A 19,689-nucleotide genomic window follows, 5' to 3' on the forward strand; every position below is an offset into this window, starting at 1 on the left:
GACGAAAAATAAGAGTAAATTGAAAAAGGTGAATAAAAAAGATTATGATTTCCCATCATTTGGAGGTAAAGAATTCCCCCACCTTCTCTTACGGTAAATTTATACCGCAAAATAAGAGAACTAATTGCTATTTTCTCCATTTTTCATTACCATCTAATTAATTTTTCTACATCTCTAACAATTAAAATTTCTTTAATCATCTATCTAATTAATTTTTTTTTCTAATTTGACTTTTATTTACCCAATAAATATTTGTCCTCAATCCAAACAATCCTAAAAAGTAAAAAGATGGAATCTAAATAATACTTATCGGTAAAAAATGAATGTCTATGATCTTAAAAAAGACACTTTCAACAACACATTTATAAATTTGTGACCAATTTGAACATTCTTTTTATATACTACTATTTCACTTCGAACTACTAGCAAAGGGAAAATATGTATTAAAAAAAAAAGATATTTGATAATTAATAAAAAGAGAAGGAAATTGTATGAATAAAATTAGAAGGAAATTAAAATATATAATTGAAAATTTAAATAGTACGTGAATTATTGGTCAAGAATAAAAATAATACAAAATAAATAAGATGAATCAAAATAAAAAATGATCCTAAGAGGTGTTTAAAACAGGCCCAATGACTCGATATATACCCGACTTTGTAACCGAATCTAATTTGACTCGACTTAAAATGGATTTATAATTATTTAAAAATTATTATGGATGCAAAAGCCGATTTTAAATTGATCCGATCCTAAATCAACCCGATGACCCGAATAAAGATATAGTAGTAACATTTAAGACGAAACCCAAATCTGTTTTTGCAAAGACAGTAACATGACAGTTTGTAGGTCTCCTTTGCTTGATTGGGAGGCCAGGCCAGATATAGAGATGAAGTGATTAAAATATTACTTTGACAGTTGAAAGAAAGCATCTTAATCAAATACCAATTCAATGATTCGATGCATGATGATCACTTCTTCACGACTTTAACCAATACTAGTATTATTTTAACAATATTACTATCACAATATATTAATTCCATCATAAGAGAAGGAAAAGAAAGTCTTCTTTTATTTCAACAACTTAGTATCATTTCTATCTTTTAAAAAAAGTATTCACTCTTTTATTTTAATTCGTCCTTTTAATTTTATAATATTTTTATTTTAGATAGCATTTAATTTATTTTTTTAAATTTTTATCTACTTATTTTTTTTATTTTTACTCATTTTAATCATATTTGTATAATTTAACAATTTCTTTTAATTTATTAATATTCATATTAATTATTAATATTATAATCTCTTAAAAATAGAGAGACTAATAGTAGGTAATGTTGAGAAATGGGTGAATTGTGAATCGGCCCGCACCATATTTGGACATTTCACGCAATGACGTGCCCACATGCTCTACCTTGTTTGCCAACCTTCACCTGAAAACGTGCACATAATTAACACTCTTGTTGCACAACTAGTGAGTGATATCTATGTATAGTAGTGTCAATTCTCTCTTAATTACTAGAACGAGTTTGAATTTAGAGATGTCATTAATTTTTATGTAGTGGTCGTGTATATATTATATTTTGTAAAATTAACTATCAACAAACTTAATATTTGAGACGATTTTGATATTTTTTAATAAAACTTTTCAGCTAAAAAAGTCTAATTAGCAGATTGTTTGAATCTCGTGACATATATGTTAGATGCTTTCATTATAGAGTAATTGTTTCTTTCTTTTTCTTTATTTATTATATTCTTCTGCTATACAATTTATTAAAGTAGCGCTAAATCACCATTCATAAAATTAACGAAGTATAGCTCTAGATTAACCATCGACAAAATTAATGATAAGAAATTAAAAAAAGGTATTTTATAATACTTCCTCCATTTTGATATACTCGGTACATTATAATTTTTGACGCCATTTACCGTTCAAGCTTATTTTAAATATTGCGGCTAATGTATAAGAATAATATAGTCAAGTAGGATCTTGTTTGAATCGTCTAATCACATATTTTCATAATATTAAGTTTTTATAATTTTTAGATGTGTATAATTCAATATATAAATGATTAAAATAACACATTAGATTGTGTAAAAAGTGAAATGTAGGAAATATAGTGTAATGGATGAAATAGTAGTGTGATTGTGGCAAGTGTTAGTGAGATTGGTCATGGATTGTTCCCTCTCTTGCTGGTTGAAAGATGGATCATAAACTCTTGTTGCCAAATTAATGAAGCACATGTGCAAGTTTGTGGTGAGAAAAGTTTGGTTTATTGAAAGATTAGAATATTTAATAAAATAAGTACAAGTTTTGATGATTGATTGATGGATTATTGGAAGCTCAAAATTAAATGATTGGTTTAATGCAATGAGTGATAAGAAGCAATACAAGTTGGATTAACGGTATAAATTGTTAAAAGCTCATTTTGACAACTAATATTATGTGGTAGGGAACATGGGGATGACCATTACTTGTAGTTTATACTGCATGTCTTAACGCCTAAGATGATGTCAATATTTTTAATTTATGTTGTTTTTTTTTTTTTTAGAGAAGTTGCAAAGTTGAGGATAAGGACGTTGAGGCACTTGCATTGCATCTCAAGGTTATCATCAACTTATTTATTGTTTTCAATCATTTTTTTTTGGATTTCCTACTTTTTTTCTATTGGATAAAACAAGATCAACCATCCATATTGTTAAATATAATTTATTTTAGTTTACCTTTATTAAACTATATTTACAAAACTGATTTTCTCCATCTCTATATAGGATGCTTAAAGCTCTGTAAACTAACATTTTAAACGTTTTCTATATAAAAGGGTCTCGAGGAATAAATTAGTTAAACCTTAAGATTACCGTGTGGATTTTAAAAGACCTTTGGTTACCACGTGAAAAACCCAATATCTCAGGGCTACCACGTGCAATTTCTCGAAAATTTCATAGTTGCACACTCAAAGAGATATTGGAGTAAGTTATAGCTACTAAATTTTATGGTTTGAAGTTAAATAAAAACAACTTTTCAACAAAGCGCTAACTAAAATCTTATTTTGTTTTTTGATTTGGGGTTAGTACACTAGATCATAATCTCTATAGGAGAGGAGGAAAGAAAATTAATCTTTTTTATAAGTAGCTGATAAGAATAATGTAAAACCTAAGTTATCAACGTAAAATGAAAAGCGGTCAATCACTAGACTAGCTTAAAATTCTAGTAAGATTTCCATGATAAGATGGGTAATTATTTTTTGAAAATTTACTTTGTAATTACATCAAGTATGTTTTTAAGATTTTTTTAAATTTTTTAAAATTTTGAGTTAGTTTCCTACCAAATCGTCATGGAATACTGCATTTTCCTTGATGATAAAAACGCTCAAATGGTATATAATAATAAATTAAAGTCTCCTGAGCTAGTCCTCCTACCTGGTTAAAGTTTACTTTTTTATGTTGGTATTGACTAAATTAAGAATTACTCCTTTGTTCCTATAGAATAATAACAAAGAGAAATTATATTTTTTAAGAAGAAAATAAATGTTTTTTAAGAAGAAAATAAATATTTGATGATAAATTGAATAGAAAATTTAAATTGTCTACATTAAAATAAAAAAGAGTTAAAATATATAGATAAGATTAAAAAATAACTAGATCATTATTCAAAAATAAGAATAATACAGAATAAGAAAGACAACTTAAAAATAATAATGTTTAATAAAAAAAGGAATTAGAGTTACTCTACAATGTATATTAAAAAAAACTGAGCAAGTAGTGAGAAGCTGACCAGTATACTTATAAATTATAATGTGAGAAAATTAGCCCATATGCCATTTTTTAACCTTAAGAGTCTATGGATGTTTAATTTTATAATCCAAAATTCTAAAAAAGCAATATTATTTGTTATTATTATTCATTTTAATATTAGAAGCATTACTCATAAAGAAAGTATTAGTTTGTACTCGATCAGGTAGTTATGAAAAAACAGCCTTATAATATTAAATTATTATGAAACGTTGACCTAATACTATTAAAGTCTTTGTTGGCCAAGTAAGCGTTAGTTTCGGTTAATTTTATCTTAATTTATGCCACTTTTTTAGAACATAAATAAATTTATTACTATTAAATTCTAATTTTCCATCTTAAATTAACATATTTAAATCACTAAAAAAAACAGTATCTAGTTAAAAATTCATTTAATTTAGTACATATATATTTAATGAAAAGCCGTAAGCGCAAATTAGGTAAAAAATAATAGGTCAATATCAGTAAAAACAAAAGATTAATACAATAAAATTGTATTATGTTAAATTTAGCAAAAATATACAATTTTTAACAAAAACATATGAATAATAGAAATAATGTAACAAAATAAAGGCTTATAATTAAAAATTTTAATTTTATTCAAATTTATAAAATAGCTTAATTATTTGCAACAAACTAGCTAGTAGAAATTAAACTAAGTATGAAAAAAAAATCTCTCAAAACACCAAAATTAGCCATAATAAAGAGAGTAACTAAATTATAGTTTAATACATCGTAACATGTAGCAATACATTTTAACAGTAATTTTTGGCAGATTTTGAGTGTTGTAGACTTCTAGTGCACAATTATATGAAATACAGATAAAAAAAAATTAAGTATTTTCTTGATCAAAACAAATTTGAATTTGATTTTCACTTAACTCTTTTTTACCTCAGCTTATACCCTGTAATAGGAAAAGAGGGCTATTTATAAATTTATATTATAAATTATAAATAAAGTATAAAATAAAAGAAGTAAAGATTAAGGCATATATATATATATATATATATATATATATATATATATATATATATATATATATAAAAGTGGGGGCGAATAAAGTCCTAAAATAAGAAGGTGGCGGTTACTGGAAAGCGATAGTGTGAGTTAAGTAGTAGTGGTAGTAGAAGTAGAGTAATCTAGTGTGTGTGTTTTGGTGCCCAGTGTATGCATGTGGGCTGTGAGTCTTTGCAGGTCCCTTACCAACTCACCTTTCCTATCCATTTATTCTGTCCTTTTTTACATTGTAATAATCTAAGTACTCCTATATCTATCAAACTAAATAGCACTTGATTTCAAACTTTTATTGTCGATACCATACCACACTATCATATCTAATATATCTCGCTTATATATAGCCAAGATTCTGAGGTGGACGACATATAAATTATGCCCGTATAATCCCCTCCAAAGAGAGGACATAAGTCTTCAAAAAGACGTCTGCCAAGAAAACAATTAAAGTCCCCGAGTACGTATTAAAAAGCTCCAACATTAACGATTTATGAAACTTTTATCGTCATCAATAGCAAAAGAACTAAATCCACGACTTTTTGTTGTGGTCTATGTTGCTTTTAGAATCTCTTTAGTGTTTAGCCAACCATCCCATCCCTCATTCCACCCTCTTACTCTTGTCACTCCATAGACTTACCAACTAATTTCCATATTCTTTACACTCTAATAGGAGTACTATATATATGTATAACACACCTACTACTACTACTAACTCCTACTAATTTCCTTAATTCGTTGCTTATTACTCTAACAGTCCGTTTGATTAGAAGTATTAAATGATGGTAATAAGAATGATTTATAGTGTAAAATTTCATTAAAAGTTTTATATCATTCCTATGGTAATAACTTTGATCACAAAAAAAGTTTTTTTTGTTTACAAATTTCTATTACCAACTAATATCACATCTACCAATAGTAATGCATTGGAATGAATTTTATGAAGAAAATGAGATGATTGAAGTTGGACAAGCATCACCATTAAGATAGCCAAGAGAGTTTCCATCCAAAATTACATTCGTTTTTCATTCCCATTACCAACATTTATTACTATCTACCAAACGGACCGTAAATGGCTAGATCACGTCTCTTTATTAGAGACATCAAGGATTAATTGTGTACTAACGTAAAACAAAAATTATTATATAAGACAATCTCACTATAAGATGCACCACATATATAAGTTAAATAACATAATTAATACAAATTATAAGAATATGAATTCTTTGTTTTGCAATCCATATATTTATAGGAAAATAGCCTATTACACAATATATAACTAAATCTAAAATTAGATTATTATATGTAGAATACTTGCAATAAGCAAAATCCAAAAACAAAATAATGAAATAGCATATAATTAGTGACAAAGAGAAGAGGTAAAGTAAACCGATGGAAAAGGGCAAAAAAAAATTAAGTAGATGCTCCCATCACTTCACTTTTCGTGAATGAAAGGCAACCACCAATACTAGCCACTTACTCAAAGAAAAGATTTCAGACTTGCCATCCAACTGGAGTACAAAATAAAAATATAAATAAAAAATATAATTAAACACCCATTTACTCATTAACAAAATTATATAATAAGTCATATAAAAAAAATATTCAATTACTAACCTAATTTGATCAAAAATTATATTCACAAATTCACCCAATCACAAAATAATTCTTTACCAATTATAGAAGTATATATATGTATGTAAATTTGTAAATATATCAAATGCCCAATAAAAATTCACAGTAAAAAGAAAACAAAAAAAACAAAAAGTCAATAGCAAAAATATATATATTTTAATCAATATAATTTTCTTTTCCCTTTTTGTTTTGGTTGTCAGTTATGGCAATCCACCAAAGGAGCCGGCCTAGGAAGAACATGAACAAACGTATTCTCCATGTGATCATCTTGTTGACCATCCTGATCATCAGGAGCTGGAAGATTAAGATCCAAGGATAGAATATTACGGGGCCCACCTCCACCTGTATCCATAACCTCCGTTGACCCATCAGGAGCTATCTCGGTGGACGACGGAGGTGCCGCCGCTCTATGCCTTCTCATATGCCCACCCAAAGCTTGACCCGAGGGGAATTCGGATCCACATATGGAGCACTCATGGACCCTGTCCCTCACCTTACTATCAACAATTTTGATTTTAGCATCAATATTATCACTGTTATGATGATCTGTAGACGGAATAATGGAGGGAGAAAGAGGTGGTTTGATCTTCTTGTGGCTTGTACGATGCCCACCAAGTGCTTGAAAAGAGGAGAAAGTTCTATTACATGTTTTACACTCGTATAAAACAGTAGTATTAGAGTTGTTGGTGTTTTTGTGTAATCCTTGAGATAAGAGAATAAGAAAATTAGCCATGTCTATTTCTTCAGTTGTAACTTCACTCATGACGTCATTTAAATGATCGGAAGGGGATGCCGATGAGGATGACGTGTAACTGGTGGAGGAGGCAGCAGCAGCTTTATTAGGAGGATCAGAAGCGGCGGTTACGACAGCACCATCGCTGCCGCCACAATAAGTGGAGGAGGCGGAGGCAGAAAGGAGTGATCGGTGACGTTTGGTACGACGTCGTTTGGTGGTGAAAGTAGAGAAATCTTCTTCAGTTGAATAATCCATGAGGAAGAATTAGAATTAGAATTAGAAATAAGATTGGGGTGAGTGAGTGAAGTAGAGTGGAGGAAGGAAAAAGCAAAGGGTGTGTATTTGGGTTTGGGTTTATGTGGGAAGGGAGTTTATATGTATGTAGTAGTAAAATTTAGGGGATTAAAGAGTCAACAGCTTCCCTTTTTTGAGTGCACGTGAAGAGAAACGGTAGGGAATGAGGAATGAATAGTGATCACACAATTAGCAAAATGGAACGGAAAGGAAAAAAATAAGGACTAGGGCCTCCAAGTCATTGCCTTAAGCAGTTAAGCCTCATTCTTTTTTCTTTTTTTTTTTTGTTATACAGTATTATTAGTATAGAACAGTATTATTAATATAGAACAGTATTATTAGTATAAAACAGTATTATTAGTATAGAACAGTATTATTAGTATAGAACAATATTATTAGTATAAAACAGTATTATTAGTATAAAACAGTATTATTAGTATAGAACAGTATTATTAGTATAAAACAGTATTATTAGTATTAGCAAAATGGAACGCCATGTTATGTAATATTTCTAGACAGTTATACATTTTACTTTTTTTTTTTGTTACATTTTGTTCCGTTACATTCATTAAACTATACTTTTCTTCAAATGTTTACATATTGACCAAAAAGATATAACAAATATAAATTGTAATTTCCTATACTTCTATCTTTTATAGCAGTACACATCACCAACCTGTTACATAGAAGATGTCACAACCTTAAATACACCCAATTGGATGGGCCTATAATATAAATGTAACCCAAGTTTTAGGCCTAATATATAGCATATATCAATTGAGAAAGATTGAAATAAATAAGATTATTTAGCATTTTAATTCCAAGTATAAGATTGGGATAAACTTATGTCCCAAAATAAGCTTCCGTACGTCCAAGCCTAGCCTCGGGTAAGTCGCTGTTAGTAACAGCGACTTAAGGGAAAAAAAAATAAAATAAAAAGTTGAAAGTCGCTGTTACTAACAGCGACTTTTAGCTTTTTTTTTTTTTTTAAATTTAAAAACTAAACTAGCCGTTGTTAATTAGAAAAATAGCCGTTAGAATGTGAAAATAGCCGTTGTAATGTTGTTGTATAAATAGGTCCATCATTTCTTATACTTCATTTTATCCATTCTACATCATTCTTATTCTTTTCCATCAATTGTTAAAGTTAACATAAGGTATTTTGTTAGTTTTATTATTATAAATGTAAACATTATTTTTGAAAGTTCACTAACGTTAATATATTATATGTATTATGTAGATGTCAAAGGAGCATTGTATTGAAGAGCTTTGTGATTGTGGTTATGAAGTTGAGATTAATACTGATTGGAGCGACTTCGATCCAGGGCGTGAATTTGTTGCTTGCCCTTTCTACTTGGCTGACGGATTAGGATGCACATACTTTCGCTGGATTGCTCCGGAGGGTACAAAATGGCAGAGAGACTTAATAATACGGCTTGAGAAGGAAAAACAAGAGCTTAAAGATGAGGTATTTAATCTAAAGAGACAAATGGATGATATGGCACATAGGAAAGAAGAGACTGAAAGAATTATGAGAAAGTTAACTAAGCCTTCTTAGTTACGGACGCTAGTTTAACTTAATGCATGAAGTATGTAATTGGATTTGGATTTGTTGAACTTGCTTGAAATTGTGTTGAATGTTGAATAGCAACATCCTTATTTGAATATGATTGTATGTTTGTTTTTGATTAAATTTATGCTGCATTGTTCGCGGAATGATTCATCGCCCAAAAGTTTGAGTAGTTAACATCAATTCACTCATAATAAACGTGTGATACTACGGTAAAAATATATACATGTACATATATGTTACAATTTACACACAAAAGACCAAAAGTTACAAATGAGTATGTACAAATGTTAAATAATTACAAAACTATTGTAATGCTAATCCTCCTCCTGTACCCTGTCTAATTGTGACGGTTTACGACGCCTCCTACGATAGTAAGATGCAGTCGCATGATCGGGTAGGGGAGGGGATTGATAGTTTGATTATGTGGCACCCTGTGAGGACCCGCCACCATAGTCCGGACACGTTAAGTCAACCTCCTCAAGATGAACGTCGGGTTGATGAGCAGATGACTCGTACGCGTACGTAGTGGTGTGGGGCGCAGTTACTTCCGGAATGAAGTGTTGAAACTGCGTGCGTAGGAGTATGCCTTGGGCAATCTCCCGTACGGGCTCCTCTTGGGAGGAGCCGATGACTGATGTAATGCCCTGTGCCTGCAGTAAGACTTAATTATTAATGAAATGTTTAAAGTGTAAGTTGTATGGATAATAACTAAAGTTGAAGAATACTTACAAAGTGTGTCATCGTCGGAGCTGCGGGATTGTACTGGGATGCCGCCAAGATACCTCGTGGTGTCATCCATCGGCGAGTAATGGAGAGGAACCACGGCATGTAATCCGCCGTAGTAGGTGCGCCTGCATCCTCGATCGGCGCACCTTGGGCAAGCAGATCTAGCCTGTGCTCCCAACGAGCGACATGCCGCCAGTTGACCTCTAGCCAGTTCTTGGGATCCCGACCCTTGCGAGAGTGGTGGAGCTCCGCTTCTGTGTCGCATGGAGGCGGGATGCCCTGTACCATCCCAAATTGGCGCAGTACGCGCTCAGGGAGATGCACTTCGACCATGTCGAAGCAGATCAGAGGTACAGATGCTCTCCACGCCCCTGACAATATGCCCGAGTGCTGAGGCAATGCAGTGTATGCCTCAGCAGGGTAAGGGTCCCATAGAAACTAAACGTGAAAATTCGATTAGTAAATTACTCAATTTGATACTTATAAAACAAGTTGTGGTGAAGTTGTTACCTGGTCAGCACGTAATAGATCGAGCTGATCGCGGTAGAACCCCACGCCCGATCCAGTGTGGGTCCTTGTTCGTCTTTCAAAGGACCACCGCGATCCATATGGCACATGCGGGGGAGGAAGCAGTGGTGGCGCAAATGCACCACGACCCACACTCCTCATCCGTTGACCAATGAGAACATGCTCCCATGCCCAAAGCTAAGAATTACCATTATAAGTAAGTAAAAGAGGTACAACAATATTATTACCTGTAGAATAATCATTATAACTTATTATTACCTGTAGAATAATCAGGGGACTAGTTATCTCCTTCACGTTCTTCTGTGAAGCTTCACAAAGTCTCCTGTACAGATACGCTAGGGCTGCCGAACCCCAGCTGTACCCGGAGATGACCTCCCATGGCGCATCAAGCAATGTCAAGTACAATAGTTGTACTCGGTTGCCAGTCTTGTCGGAGAACAAGACAGCACCAATCAGATAAAGGAGATACGCCCTAGCGTATCTCTCAACGGTGGCGTCATCAGCACCTTCAGGGAGTTGCGAGAAGTTTTGTGCAAGCCATGTTACACGCAGGCTACTCCCTTTGGTTACCTCAGCCGGAGGTCGCACTCCTAATACTCTATGGACTTTATCTTGCCAGCTTTCGAACTAGCGTGCATCGATGCACACGGCATGTCCCTCGATGGGAAGCCGTGTAAGCACAGCTACGTCAAGTAACGTGACGGTAGCCTCACCTATAGGTAGGTGGAAGGTATGAGTCTCCTGGCGCCACCGCTCGAGTAAAGCCGTGACTAGCGCGCGATCGACTCTCCCGTACGCGATCAGGTGGAAGTCATGCAATCTCGCAAGCTGAAGGTACGGGACGATCCGTGCGTCAATCGCCCATGGAGCTGAATCGGGATGCCTGGTGTATATGGTTTCCGTATCGGACACCTAAATCAAAATATTACGTTAGCTTCAATTTAAAGTATTATGAAGTAATAATTTCAAAAGGGGTAAGCTCAATGACCTGTACATCCCATAGCACACTGCTCCTGTGACTCGCCTGCATCGTAAGGACACTAGGGTCCAGAGGGCCTGGAGCTGCTGGATCCATCTCTCCTGCAATTAAATAATAAGTAAGCCTTATGTAATCTACAAATAATTAAGAAGTACTGAAAATGTGTATTTGTTTGTTATATAATCCTTACTTTATATACTCAAATATAGATACTATTTACCTTGACGTGCAAGTTCTAGTATTATGACCGTCAATACCACACCGTTGAAAAGCGTTGCGTCTCCGCGATCCTTCGTCCATCTCGTTCGCGATCCTCCTGGACTTAGGTCTTCCTAATCCACGAATGTGATCTGGATCATGTAACACCTCAACACCGGTGTATTGAGGCCATGCCCTCTTATCAATTAACGGCAAGAATATGCATTCATACGTGTTAACATTGCTCTGGGTATTATAGCAGGAGTCCACAAAACGCTCATAGGATAAGTGTCGTTTAATGCATACGGCAAGAACATGAGAACAAGGTAAGTGAAATATGGACAGTTTGTTACAAGTGCATTTCATCTCGCTCATATCCACACTTTGTATTTTACCACCCTTGGCCGATCCTCTATTACCACGCCCAGTCTTAACTTGGAAAAGGCCTCGTCTGTAGTCAAATGCGATGATCTCATGGTAGTTTGCCTTCTCGGTGTTACGGGTGATAATTCTAGTGGCGTGTGAAGTGTACTTGTTTCCCCCAATTAACCACGCATTTGCATTCTCGCGTCTTTTTACAAAATAATCATTAACACGATAGAAGGTAAACTCCACAAGAGTGGTTATCGACAAGAAACGCACACCCTTCATCACGTTATTGAATACTTCGGCCAAGTTCGTATTAGTAACACCGTACCTATACCCTCCATCGTGACATATTGACCATTTAGACATATCACCAACTTCATCAATCCAAAAAAGTGCTTCGCGATTAACAACACCAATGGCCTTCATTCCCTCGACGACTTTATTGGATTGTCTTTGCTCTGCAGTCCTACCAAACATTTTCTTCAACTTCACATTACCCATTTGACGATTGAAGTTGCTTAACAAATGCCGCAAGCAAAACCTATGATGGGCGTTTGGAGGTTGCCATTCCGGCTCCTCCATAGTTGCTAGAATGCCCGCATGCCTATCGGAAATAACGCATAACCCTGGACTATGCATCACATGCTTACGAACACAGCCCATAAACCAAGACCACGCGGCTATGCATTCTTTTTCGACCAAAGCAAAGGCAAGCGGGAATATTCCCTTGTTCCCATCTTGGGCAATCGCAGTCAACAACGTATGGCGAGGACTTACCATACAAATGTGTTCCGTCAATGGCAATAACGGGTTTGCAATACTTAAATCCCTCAATACTAGGTTGGAAAGCCCAAAACACGCGTTGGAAAGTTCTAATACTAGGACGGACATACACACCGACATCATTATCTTCCTTAAAGAACCACTCAACTACGGTACCGGGGTTTGAAATTTGCAGTGCCTTCAGGAAGCGTGGAAGAAGAGGATAAGAATCTTCCCACGTACCATAGATGGAGAGAAGGGCTTGCTATTTAGCACACCAAGCCCGCTTATAGGTCACTTCCACACCGAATTGGTCTTTGACCATTTGCCGGACAACAGAAACCTTAATTGATGGGTCTTGAGCAACACAATTTCTAATACGATTGTTAATCACGGAAGATGTCAAATGAATGTGCCCAGCTGACACGTTTTCAGTACTTAAAATACAACCCCCGTGCTTCCCTTTATAAGTAATTATCTCCCATGACGGTGAATAGGAGGTCTTCCTAGCCCTAAGCCTCCAACCACACCCTCTCTTACACTTCAACGTGAGTACGGTTTGATTTGAAGTCTCAGTCCTGTACTCAACGTTCCTACGAATATGATACAATATAACAGCGTCTAACAAGGCATCCTTGTTGTCAAACATCATACCCTTTTGAAACTCTCCTTCGTCGGTGTAGGTTGTATCACAATCCCAAGACCTCCAAGAGTTGTCCTCAATGTGTTCGTCTAGAGGGGGAACCAGTGCATAGGGTGTAGGGGAAACGATTGTTGGAATGTTTCCTAAAGTCATGTCATTAGCTAGAGCCTCCTCGTCAATACCAACATCATCCTCAGAAGGAGCTTCAACGAATTCATTACTCTCACTAATAACATCATCCCAAGGCTCATTTGTATCTTCTAAGTTACAAGTATCATCATTTGTCACTTGAAATTGAAGTTGATTGGGTTCATTAGAAGGATAAGAGGAAGATGGCATAAAGGGATTTTGGGTTTCTTGGGTAGGGAAGGGCGTATGAGAAGGAGCAGAAGGAGTTACATTCATAAATGCATTTGTTTCCAATACGTTCACATCTTCGTTCCCTAGGGGTACCTCTTCTACATATAAATCTAAAGAAGGACTAGGGGTAGACCTTGAATACTCCCACATTGCATCTATAGCCTCCTCATCCTCAACCGAAAAAGCTAACAAATCTCCACTCAGATTGTATTTAAAACTTAAATTAACAGTACTTCTTGTAGTGTTAATGCCAATCCTAGAGCATATAAAATGTTTAAATTCATTCAAATCCATGTATGAGTTGCATGCAAACAGTTTACGTTTTCCCCAACATACTTAACATTATTACTAGTTGATCGAATTGAACCATTCCAAAAGCATACAACGGTGACACGAAATGAAGCCATTTCTACAACAACACATAAAAAATCAACATCACCATCAACTTCATAAATATATGACCACTATACATTTTACATTCAACTAATAATTCTGGAACAAACTTTTAAAAGTGAGGATCAATGTAAATAACAAGTACATTTGACATAATCGTAGAGCTCAAGTGTAAATGCCCACTACACATGACATACATTTTAAATTCACCACCAAATGAAAAAATTTATAATAAAAATGAACCTCAATTAGCTGTAGATCAAGAAGAATTACGTAATTGGAAGCTTGTCAACCTACATTAATGTGAAAATTGATTAAAACACAACAAACCCTAATTTTTCGAATATTGAAAAAAAAACCAAAAAAAAATTACCTTAGGTCGATCTAAGAAGACTACAGCACTAATTACTGGTACAAACTTGAAACTTGATGACCTTAGTTGAAGGAATGAAGATCCTTACAAGGTTCGAATGAAGAAGGAGAAAGTAGAGAATTGCGGGAGAAAAACTAAATCGCGAAATGAAGTAAGGAGGAAGAAGGATTCTGGAAAATTATAAAGCTAAAAGTCGCTGTTAGTAACAGCGACTTTCAACTTTTTATTTTATTTTTTTTTTCCCTTAAGTCGCTATTACTAACAGCGACTTACCCGAGGCTAGGCTTGGACGTACGGAAGCTTATTTTGGGACATAAGTTTATCCCAATCTTATACTTGGAATTAAAATGCTAAATAATCTTATTTATTTCAATCTTTCTATCAATTGAAGCCAAGTTTTAAAAAGGGTGTTAAAGGAATTAGGTTTTTTTCATTTTTTTTAAGTTTTTTACTTTTTAGTTAGCCAAATAGTTAAAAAGTGTTTGATAAATGACTTTAAAACCACGTGAAAAGATGACTTTCAAGCCAAAACCCATTAAGGAACTCCTAGTAGCTTTTTCATTAATTTTTGATTTTTGGTTTGCTTTTTCTCTAACAACCAACAATTAGCAAATAATATTTTTCCAACATCACTTTGACAACTAGTTTATCAGCAAATACTTCCATATGGTCAAACCAGCCGGTAGCTGCCGCTATCAGTCATTTAGGAGCCAATCAGAAGTGTTTGGTAAATACCATGTTGCAGCCGCAGTTTTGCCCCAACCCAAAGTGCTTTATTGGGAGCTGGTTTTGAGATTCGCCCATTTGTTAGTGAACACATTCGGCATTTTAGCATGAATAGCCTTTAGCAAGGTTATTTCCCCCTTAGCACATGTATATTGCTAATTTATTTTGCAATCTCCAACTCAAGGTCATTTGTTGAGCGTTGAAGGAACCATATTAATAAACCCTTGAAGTATTTCTACCAGGATTATGTTGCCCTAGGTTGTTTGGCAACTCATACTTACAGGAGTAACAATATTTTTTGAAACAACGTCATGTGTCAAACAACGAGTCAAACAAGTATTGCGACTTAAACAGAGTTAAAATAATTTGTAGGCTAACTTTATTGTATATATTACAGTGTCACTGATTTTAGAGGGTGAATTTAATTATGGTCGGATTTTGCCCGCTAATAGCTCTGCCAATGCATAGTAGTGTAAACCTAGTCCTTTGGACTCAAAAACTCACCATAATCTTGATGAGAAAGACTCCATAGGGAATGTTTTTATATAAACACCACAATTTCAACTCTTAAGAAATATTGTTTTAAGAGTGCAAATAAAGCTGGTCGAAGGTAGCTAGCCAAACACTCCTCTACCAGATTCATTAAGTTTTTCCTTAGAGTACTATTCGTAGCTCAATCGCTCTATGGATAAAAAGAGTGAAGTTCTCGATCAACAACTTCTTTTCTCTTGCGCTTTTCTTGTTTCGGATTTGGTTGTGAATTTGCGCTTTGAGGTTGCGGTGAGCGCTACCTTGCTTCTTTTCCTTTCGTTATGTTTTTATATGAAAGCTGGAATTCTCCTTTTTTTATTATCAGCTCTCAAAATTTAAGGGCCATTTCTTAGCATAGTTAGCACAAAGATACATCTACTTGAGTTTAGTACCCATAACAATACGGTATTTTATTGTTCACTTAAAAATATAACTTATAATAAATCATACATTATATTATCGAAAATCTTTAGCATTGAAGAACTTCCGCGAACTGATAAGATCACACCGGAGTTAAGCCAACAACACCTGCGCATCAAAAAGCACTCTACATGAATACATGATGGTCGTTTTCAAGTTTTTAGCAATTTCACGCAATCAATGGCGTTCAGGAAAATTGAATCCAGAAAATAAACGTAGGACAACCATTTCTCAGACAACCAAGAACATGTTGAATCTGAGAACCGAGAAAATCACTATTGATGGGCATCACGCAAAAATGGTATAAATATTATGATGATGATCAAATGTGTGTATATTACAATTTACAAACACCACTACAAATCATCACTTGTGCCACTGATTATGCCACGGGAATTCAATATTTGTGGCAAGTTTTTATCTAGCCACGGAAAAAATAGGTTTCAAGAAAATATCAAAATGCTTGCTAAAATTTATGCAACGGGTAAATATAGAAAAGCAAGGAAAAGTGCAATATCCAAGTGTATATATTCTCACATATCTAGTATGCAGAGTAGAAATAGTAATGCCTAAATTGTGATGTTCTGCATCACTACAAAGGTTCCTATATTTGACAAACCTTACAAGATAAGGTACACCCTTAATGATAAAGTATAAACTATACCTTTAAGCAATGGTATAACATGTCACACTCCTCGGACAGGAATCATTTTTCTTTTCATTCTCCTCATTGACCTAACATACTACTAAGAAAACAATACGTGCAGGACACGAAATGACCACAATATGAGTGAAGAATCCAAATTCAGTCCTCTAAAAAACTCATCAAAGGTAGAAATAGCATTAAGACGTTGCTGGATACGAAATTCTTTATCAAACAGCTGCGAAGTGTTAGGTAAAGAACAGACTTGGACTTCTATGAATTCCTTTTATTCGCATAGTGCTCACCTCAGAGAAACAATTCCAAAGAAGGTCACTATAATGTGTCTAATTGGTTTCTGTAATTCAGTTGATCAATAGCGCAGACCATTTGCGTGTTACAGGAAATAAAATAAAATAGTTCTTTAACTGCATAACTAGAAGAATTTTTGACCTTCAATAAAGCACAATCCAGATCACCCTAAACATGAAATAAAGATCCCCTTCAGGTGATTCAGCACAAAAAAGGTTTTGGAGATTATGAGCTTGAAATTGAATAGCCTTCACAAAATTTGACTACAAGAACCCAAAGGCTTCTTCATTTGCTAAGGGATATAGCTGTACCCTACAAGAAATTTGAAATTGGCGACAAAAAAATGCATCTTTTGGGCGACCAACATAAATTGTAGCAAATATATAATTTTGGGCGATAAAAACTAAAATGTGTGGCACAGTACCACTTGGGCGACAACTTTTGATACAATGCGGCACAATAATGGTTGTCACCCAAACTATCTTTCTTGTAGTGGAATCAGCACAATACTTGGTTTTTTACAACACTATGCATCCCATTTCCCATGGTTGGTGAAGCATGTAAATGTCAAGATTTAAACATGGCCTAACTCATCTAGTCAAGACTGATGCCTGATTGATCCTTTTCTTAGATCCAATGATTTACTGTAGCAAATAAAATTTCCTTTCATGCATATAAATTTTCCAGATAGGTAGGTTCTAGATTCTTGCTCTATCTATCAGCATAATTAGTGTTCATCGAGCCTGAACAAGCATGAGATAGACTAATGAAAATTGTCTTTGGGTTCAAGAATTAAGAGAGACATGGTTGGGTAGGTATATACAGGGAAGCTTACCACAAGCCATTCTGCCCCCAGCATTTCCAGTGGTCAGACTAAGTTCATGTCCTCCTGCATACAAAAGAGACTAAATTGGTGACATCGATCAAACCTATTATCTAAAAAGATGAAAGCATTGAAACACTCAATAAATCAGCAGCAAAACATCAAAGAATTATACCCTTTCCAAGATCATCCTCTAGCTCATGGACCACCAAGGCTCTACCAACAACTGAATTTGGTCCACTTAATGGAATCTGTATAAGTTAGAAGATGCATCAAGAAACAAAAGCTGAAAAGTTTTAATATCAGGATCATCCATAATGGGAACTTATCAATATACTCTTCTATCTCATTGAATATACTATATCTATATATTATGTTATTTAAATTTGTTCTTTGGGTTTAAAAAGTATAAGATCAAATATTCGAACAAGATAAAGATGTGGATGAGAATACTAATAGTGGGCTCATTCCCAAAACAAAAAATACAGCAAATTCAATGGGACACTAGTATAAGTCATTCAATCAAAGACCTGATTATCCACTATAGTAGCCTCAGCTACTCCTGCAATTTTAAATAGCAACCAATTAGATTAGTTGAAGCATTCAAACATACAAAGCTTCCAATTAATCAAAAGATAATACCATCTGTGTTAGCAACAATGTTTCCCAGGTCACCCGCATGCCGGATTTCATCTTCCGGAGCACCATGTGTCATTTTATTTGGATTAAAATGAGCACCTACATCATTAAATCAATTCAATTTGGAAAATTACCCAACAAATCCAGACAAAATTTACTAACAACAAACATCAATAGCCACAATGAAGAGTTTCCATTTGAATGTATGTAAAAAAAACCTGTGGACATGCATCCATTTGTTGTATCTCCATATTCATGCTAATCAAGTTGTCCAAATCAATCGAAAAGACAAAAAAACAGGAGTTAGGTAGATGAAAAAGGCAATTTAAACATTTCCCAAATAAAAATGAAAGAAAAATACCAAGTGAAATCCATGTTTTCCTGGAGTTAGCCCAGTAATACGAACATTGACTGTAGTTGGACCTAAATATTGAACAACAATACAATCAATCAATCAATTCGATCCACAAAACAGAAATCCGCATTGAACAAAATAGCAATTCAAACGAAAAACTAGTAACATAATACCGTCATCTTCTTGACTTAAAGTGACGACACCCTCAACGTTGGAATTTCCCTTAAGAACAGAAACAGCTTTTTTGGTAGCAGCAACAATGGTGAGAGGTTTAGCAGAGGAGGAAGCGGAAAGAGAAAGAGATTGGGTTGGAGAAGAAACTTTGAAAGAGAGTCCATTGAAGGAAGAAGAGGTAAGATTAATGGGTGTTGAAGAAAAGGAGAAGGGTGGCAGGTGAGATAATGTCGGATTTGAAGCAGATGTGAGGATACTGTATGCGGCCATGGCTGCCAATGTTAATTGCATTGATAGGGAGTCAAGATTGTAGTAGTAGTCTTTTATCCAACAACTCTAGGACTGGTATGGCCGTATGGCCGTATGGGTGTACTGTGTGCTATACAAGGATATGTATTAGGTGAGCTTCATGTCAAAATTTCAAACTTGAAATAAACTTCGTATATAATTAAAAATCCAGAGTAATTAATAACTATACACTAAAATTAATATATTTAAAATTTTTTTATTTTTTATAATAAATACTACTTTCATTTTTAGGGACTTTATCACATTTAATTTTTTAACCCTATTCACAGTTTACCCTTAGTCTGTATTTTATTCCTAATATATAAGTTAAAACATAGTCAAGTGATATATTGTTTGATTCGTCACAACGCAAGGATTATTAATATCGACTTTTTATAATTTTTTGTTATGTACT

At 34.3% G+C, this 19,689-nt stretch overlaps 4 protein-coding genes across 4 annotated transcripts; all 4 read right to left on the reverse strand.

Moving 5' to 3' along the window:
- Positions 1-6,163: 6,163 nt before the first annotated feature.
- Positions 6,164-7,938, reverse strand: LOC130806232 (zinc finger protein ZAT11). Its single transcript, XM_057671240.1, has one exon. The coding sequence runs from the start codon at positions 7,421-7,423 to the stop codon at positions 6,629-6,631; it is 795 nt and encodes a 264-aa protein (XP_057527223.1). The 5' UTR covers positions 7,424-7,938; the 3' UTR covers positions 6,164-6,628.
- Positions 7,939-9,264: 1,326 nt separating this feature from the next.
- LOC130806251 (serine/threonine-protein phosphatase 7 long form homolog) lies at positions 9,265-10,625 on the reverse strand. Its single transcript, XM_057671264.1, has 4 exons — positions 10,548-10,625; positions 10,272-10,466; positions 9,765-10,199; positions 9,265-9,685 (listed from the first exon to the last, which is right to left on the reverse strand). Exons 2-4 carry the CDS (start codon positions 10,428-10,430, stop codon positions 9,455-9,457), a joined length of 825 nt encoding a protein of 274 aa, XP_057527247.1. The 5' UTR covers positions 10,431-10,466; positions 10,548-10,625; the 3' UTR covers positions 9,265-9,454.
- A 439-nt stretch (positions 10,626-11,064) lies between these two features.
- LOC130806241 (uncharacterized) lies at positions 11,065-12,766 on the reverse strand. The gene is made up of 3 exons (XM_057671251.1): positions 11,489-12,766; positions 11,278-11,369; positions 11,065-11,201 (listed from the first exon to the last, which is right to left on the reverse strand). The coding sequence occupies exons 1-2, from the start codon at positions 12,739-12,741 to the stop codon at positions 11,330-11,332; spliced, it is 1,293 nt and encodes a 430-aa protein (XP_057527234.1). The 5' UTR covers positions 12,742-12,766; the 3' UTR covers positions 11,065-11,201; positions 11,278-11,329.
- A 2,884-nt stretch (positions 12,767-15,650) lies between these two features.
- LOC130806260 (superoxide dismutase [Cu-Zn], chloroplastic) lies at positions 15,651-19,376 on the reverse strand. The gene is made up of 8 exons (XM_057671274.1): positions 18,986-19,376; positions 18,819-18,880; positions 18,676-18,715; positions 18,461-18,556; positions 18,349-18,380; positions 17,994-18,069; positions 17,831-17,884; positions 15,651-16,151 (listed from the first exon to the last, which is right to left on the reverse strand). Exons 1-8 carry the CDS (start codon positions 19,275-19,277, stop codon positions 16,126-16,128), a joined length of 678 nt encoding a protein of 225 aa, XP_057527257.1. The 5' UTR covers positions 19,278-19,376; the 3' UTR covers positions 15,651-16,125.
- Between the last annotated feature and the right edge of the window lie 313 nt (positions 19,377-19,689).

This window comes from Amaranthus tricolor, chromosome 1 (assembly GCF_026212465.1).
Source record: "Amaranthus tricolor cultivar Red isolate AtriRed21 chromosome 1, ASM2621246v1, whole genome shotgun sequence".
Classification (NCBI taxonomy): domain Eukaryota; kingdom Viridiplantae; phylum Streptophyta; class Magnoliopsida; order Caryophyllales; family Amaranthaceae; genus Amaranthus; species Amaranthus tricolor.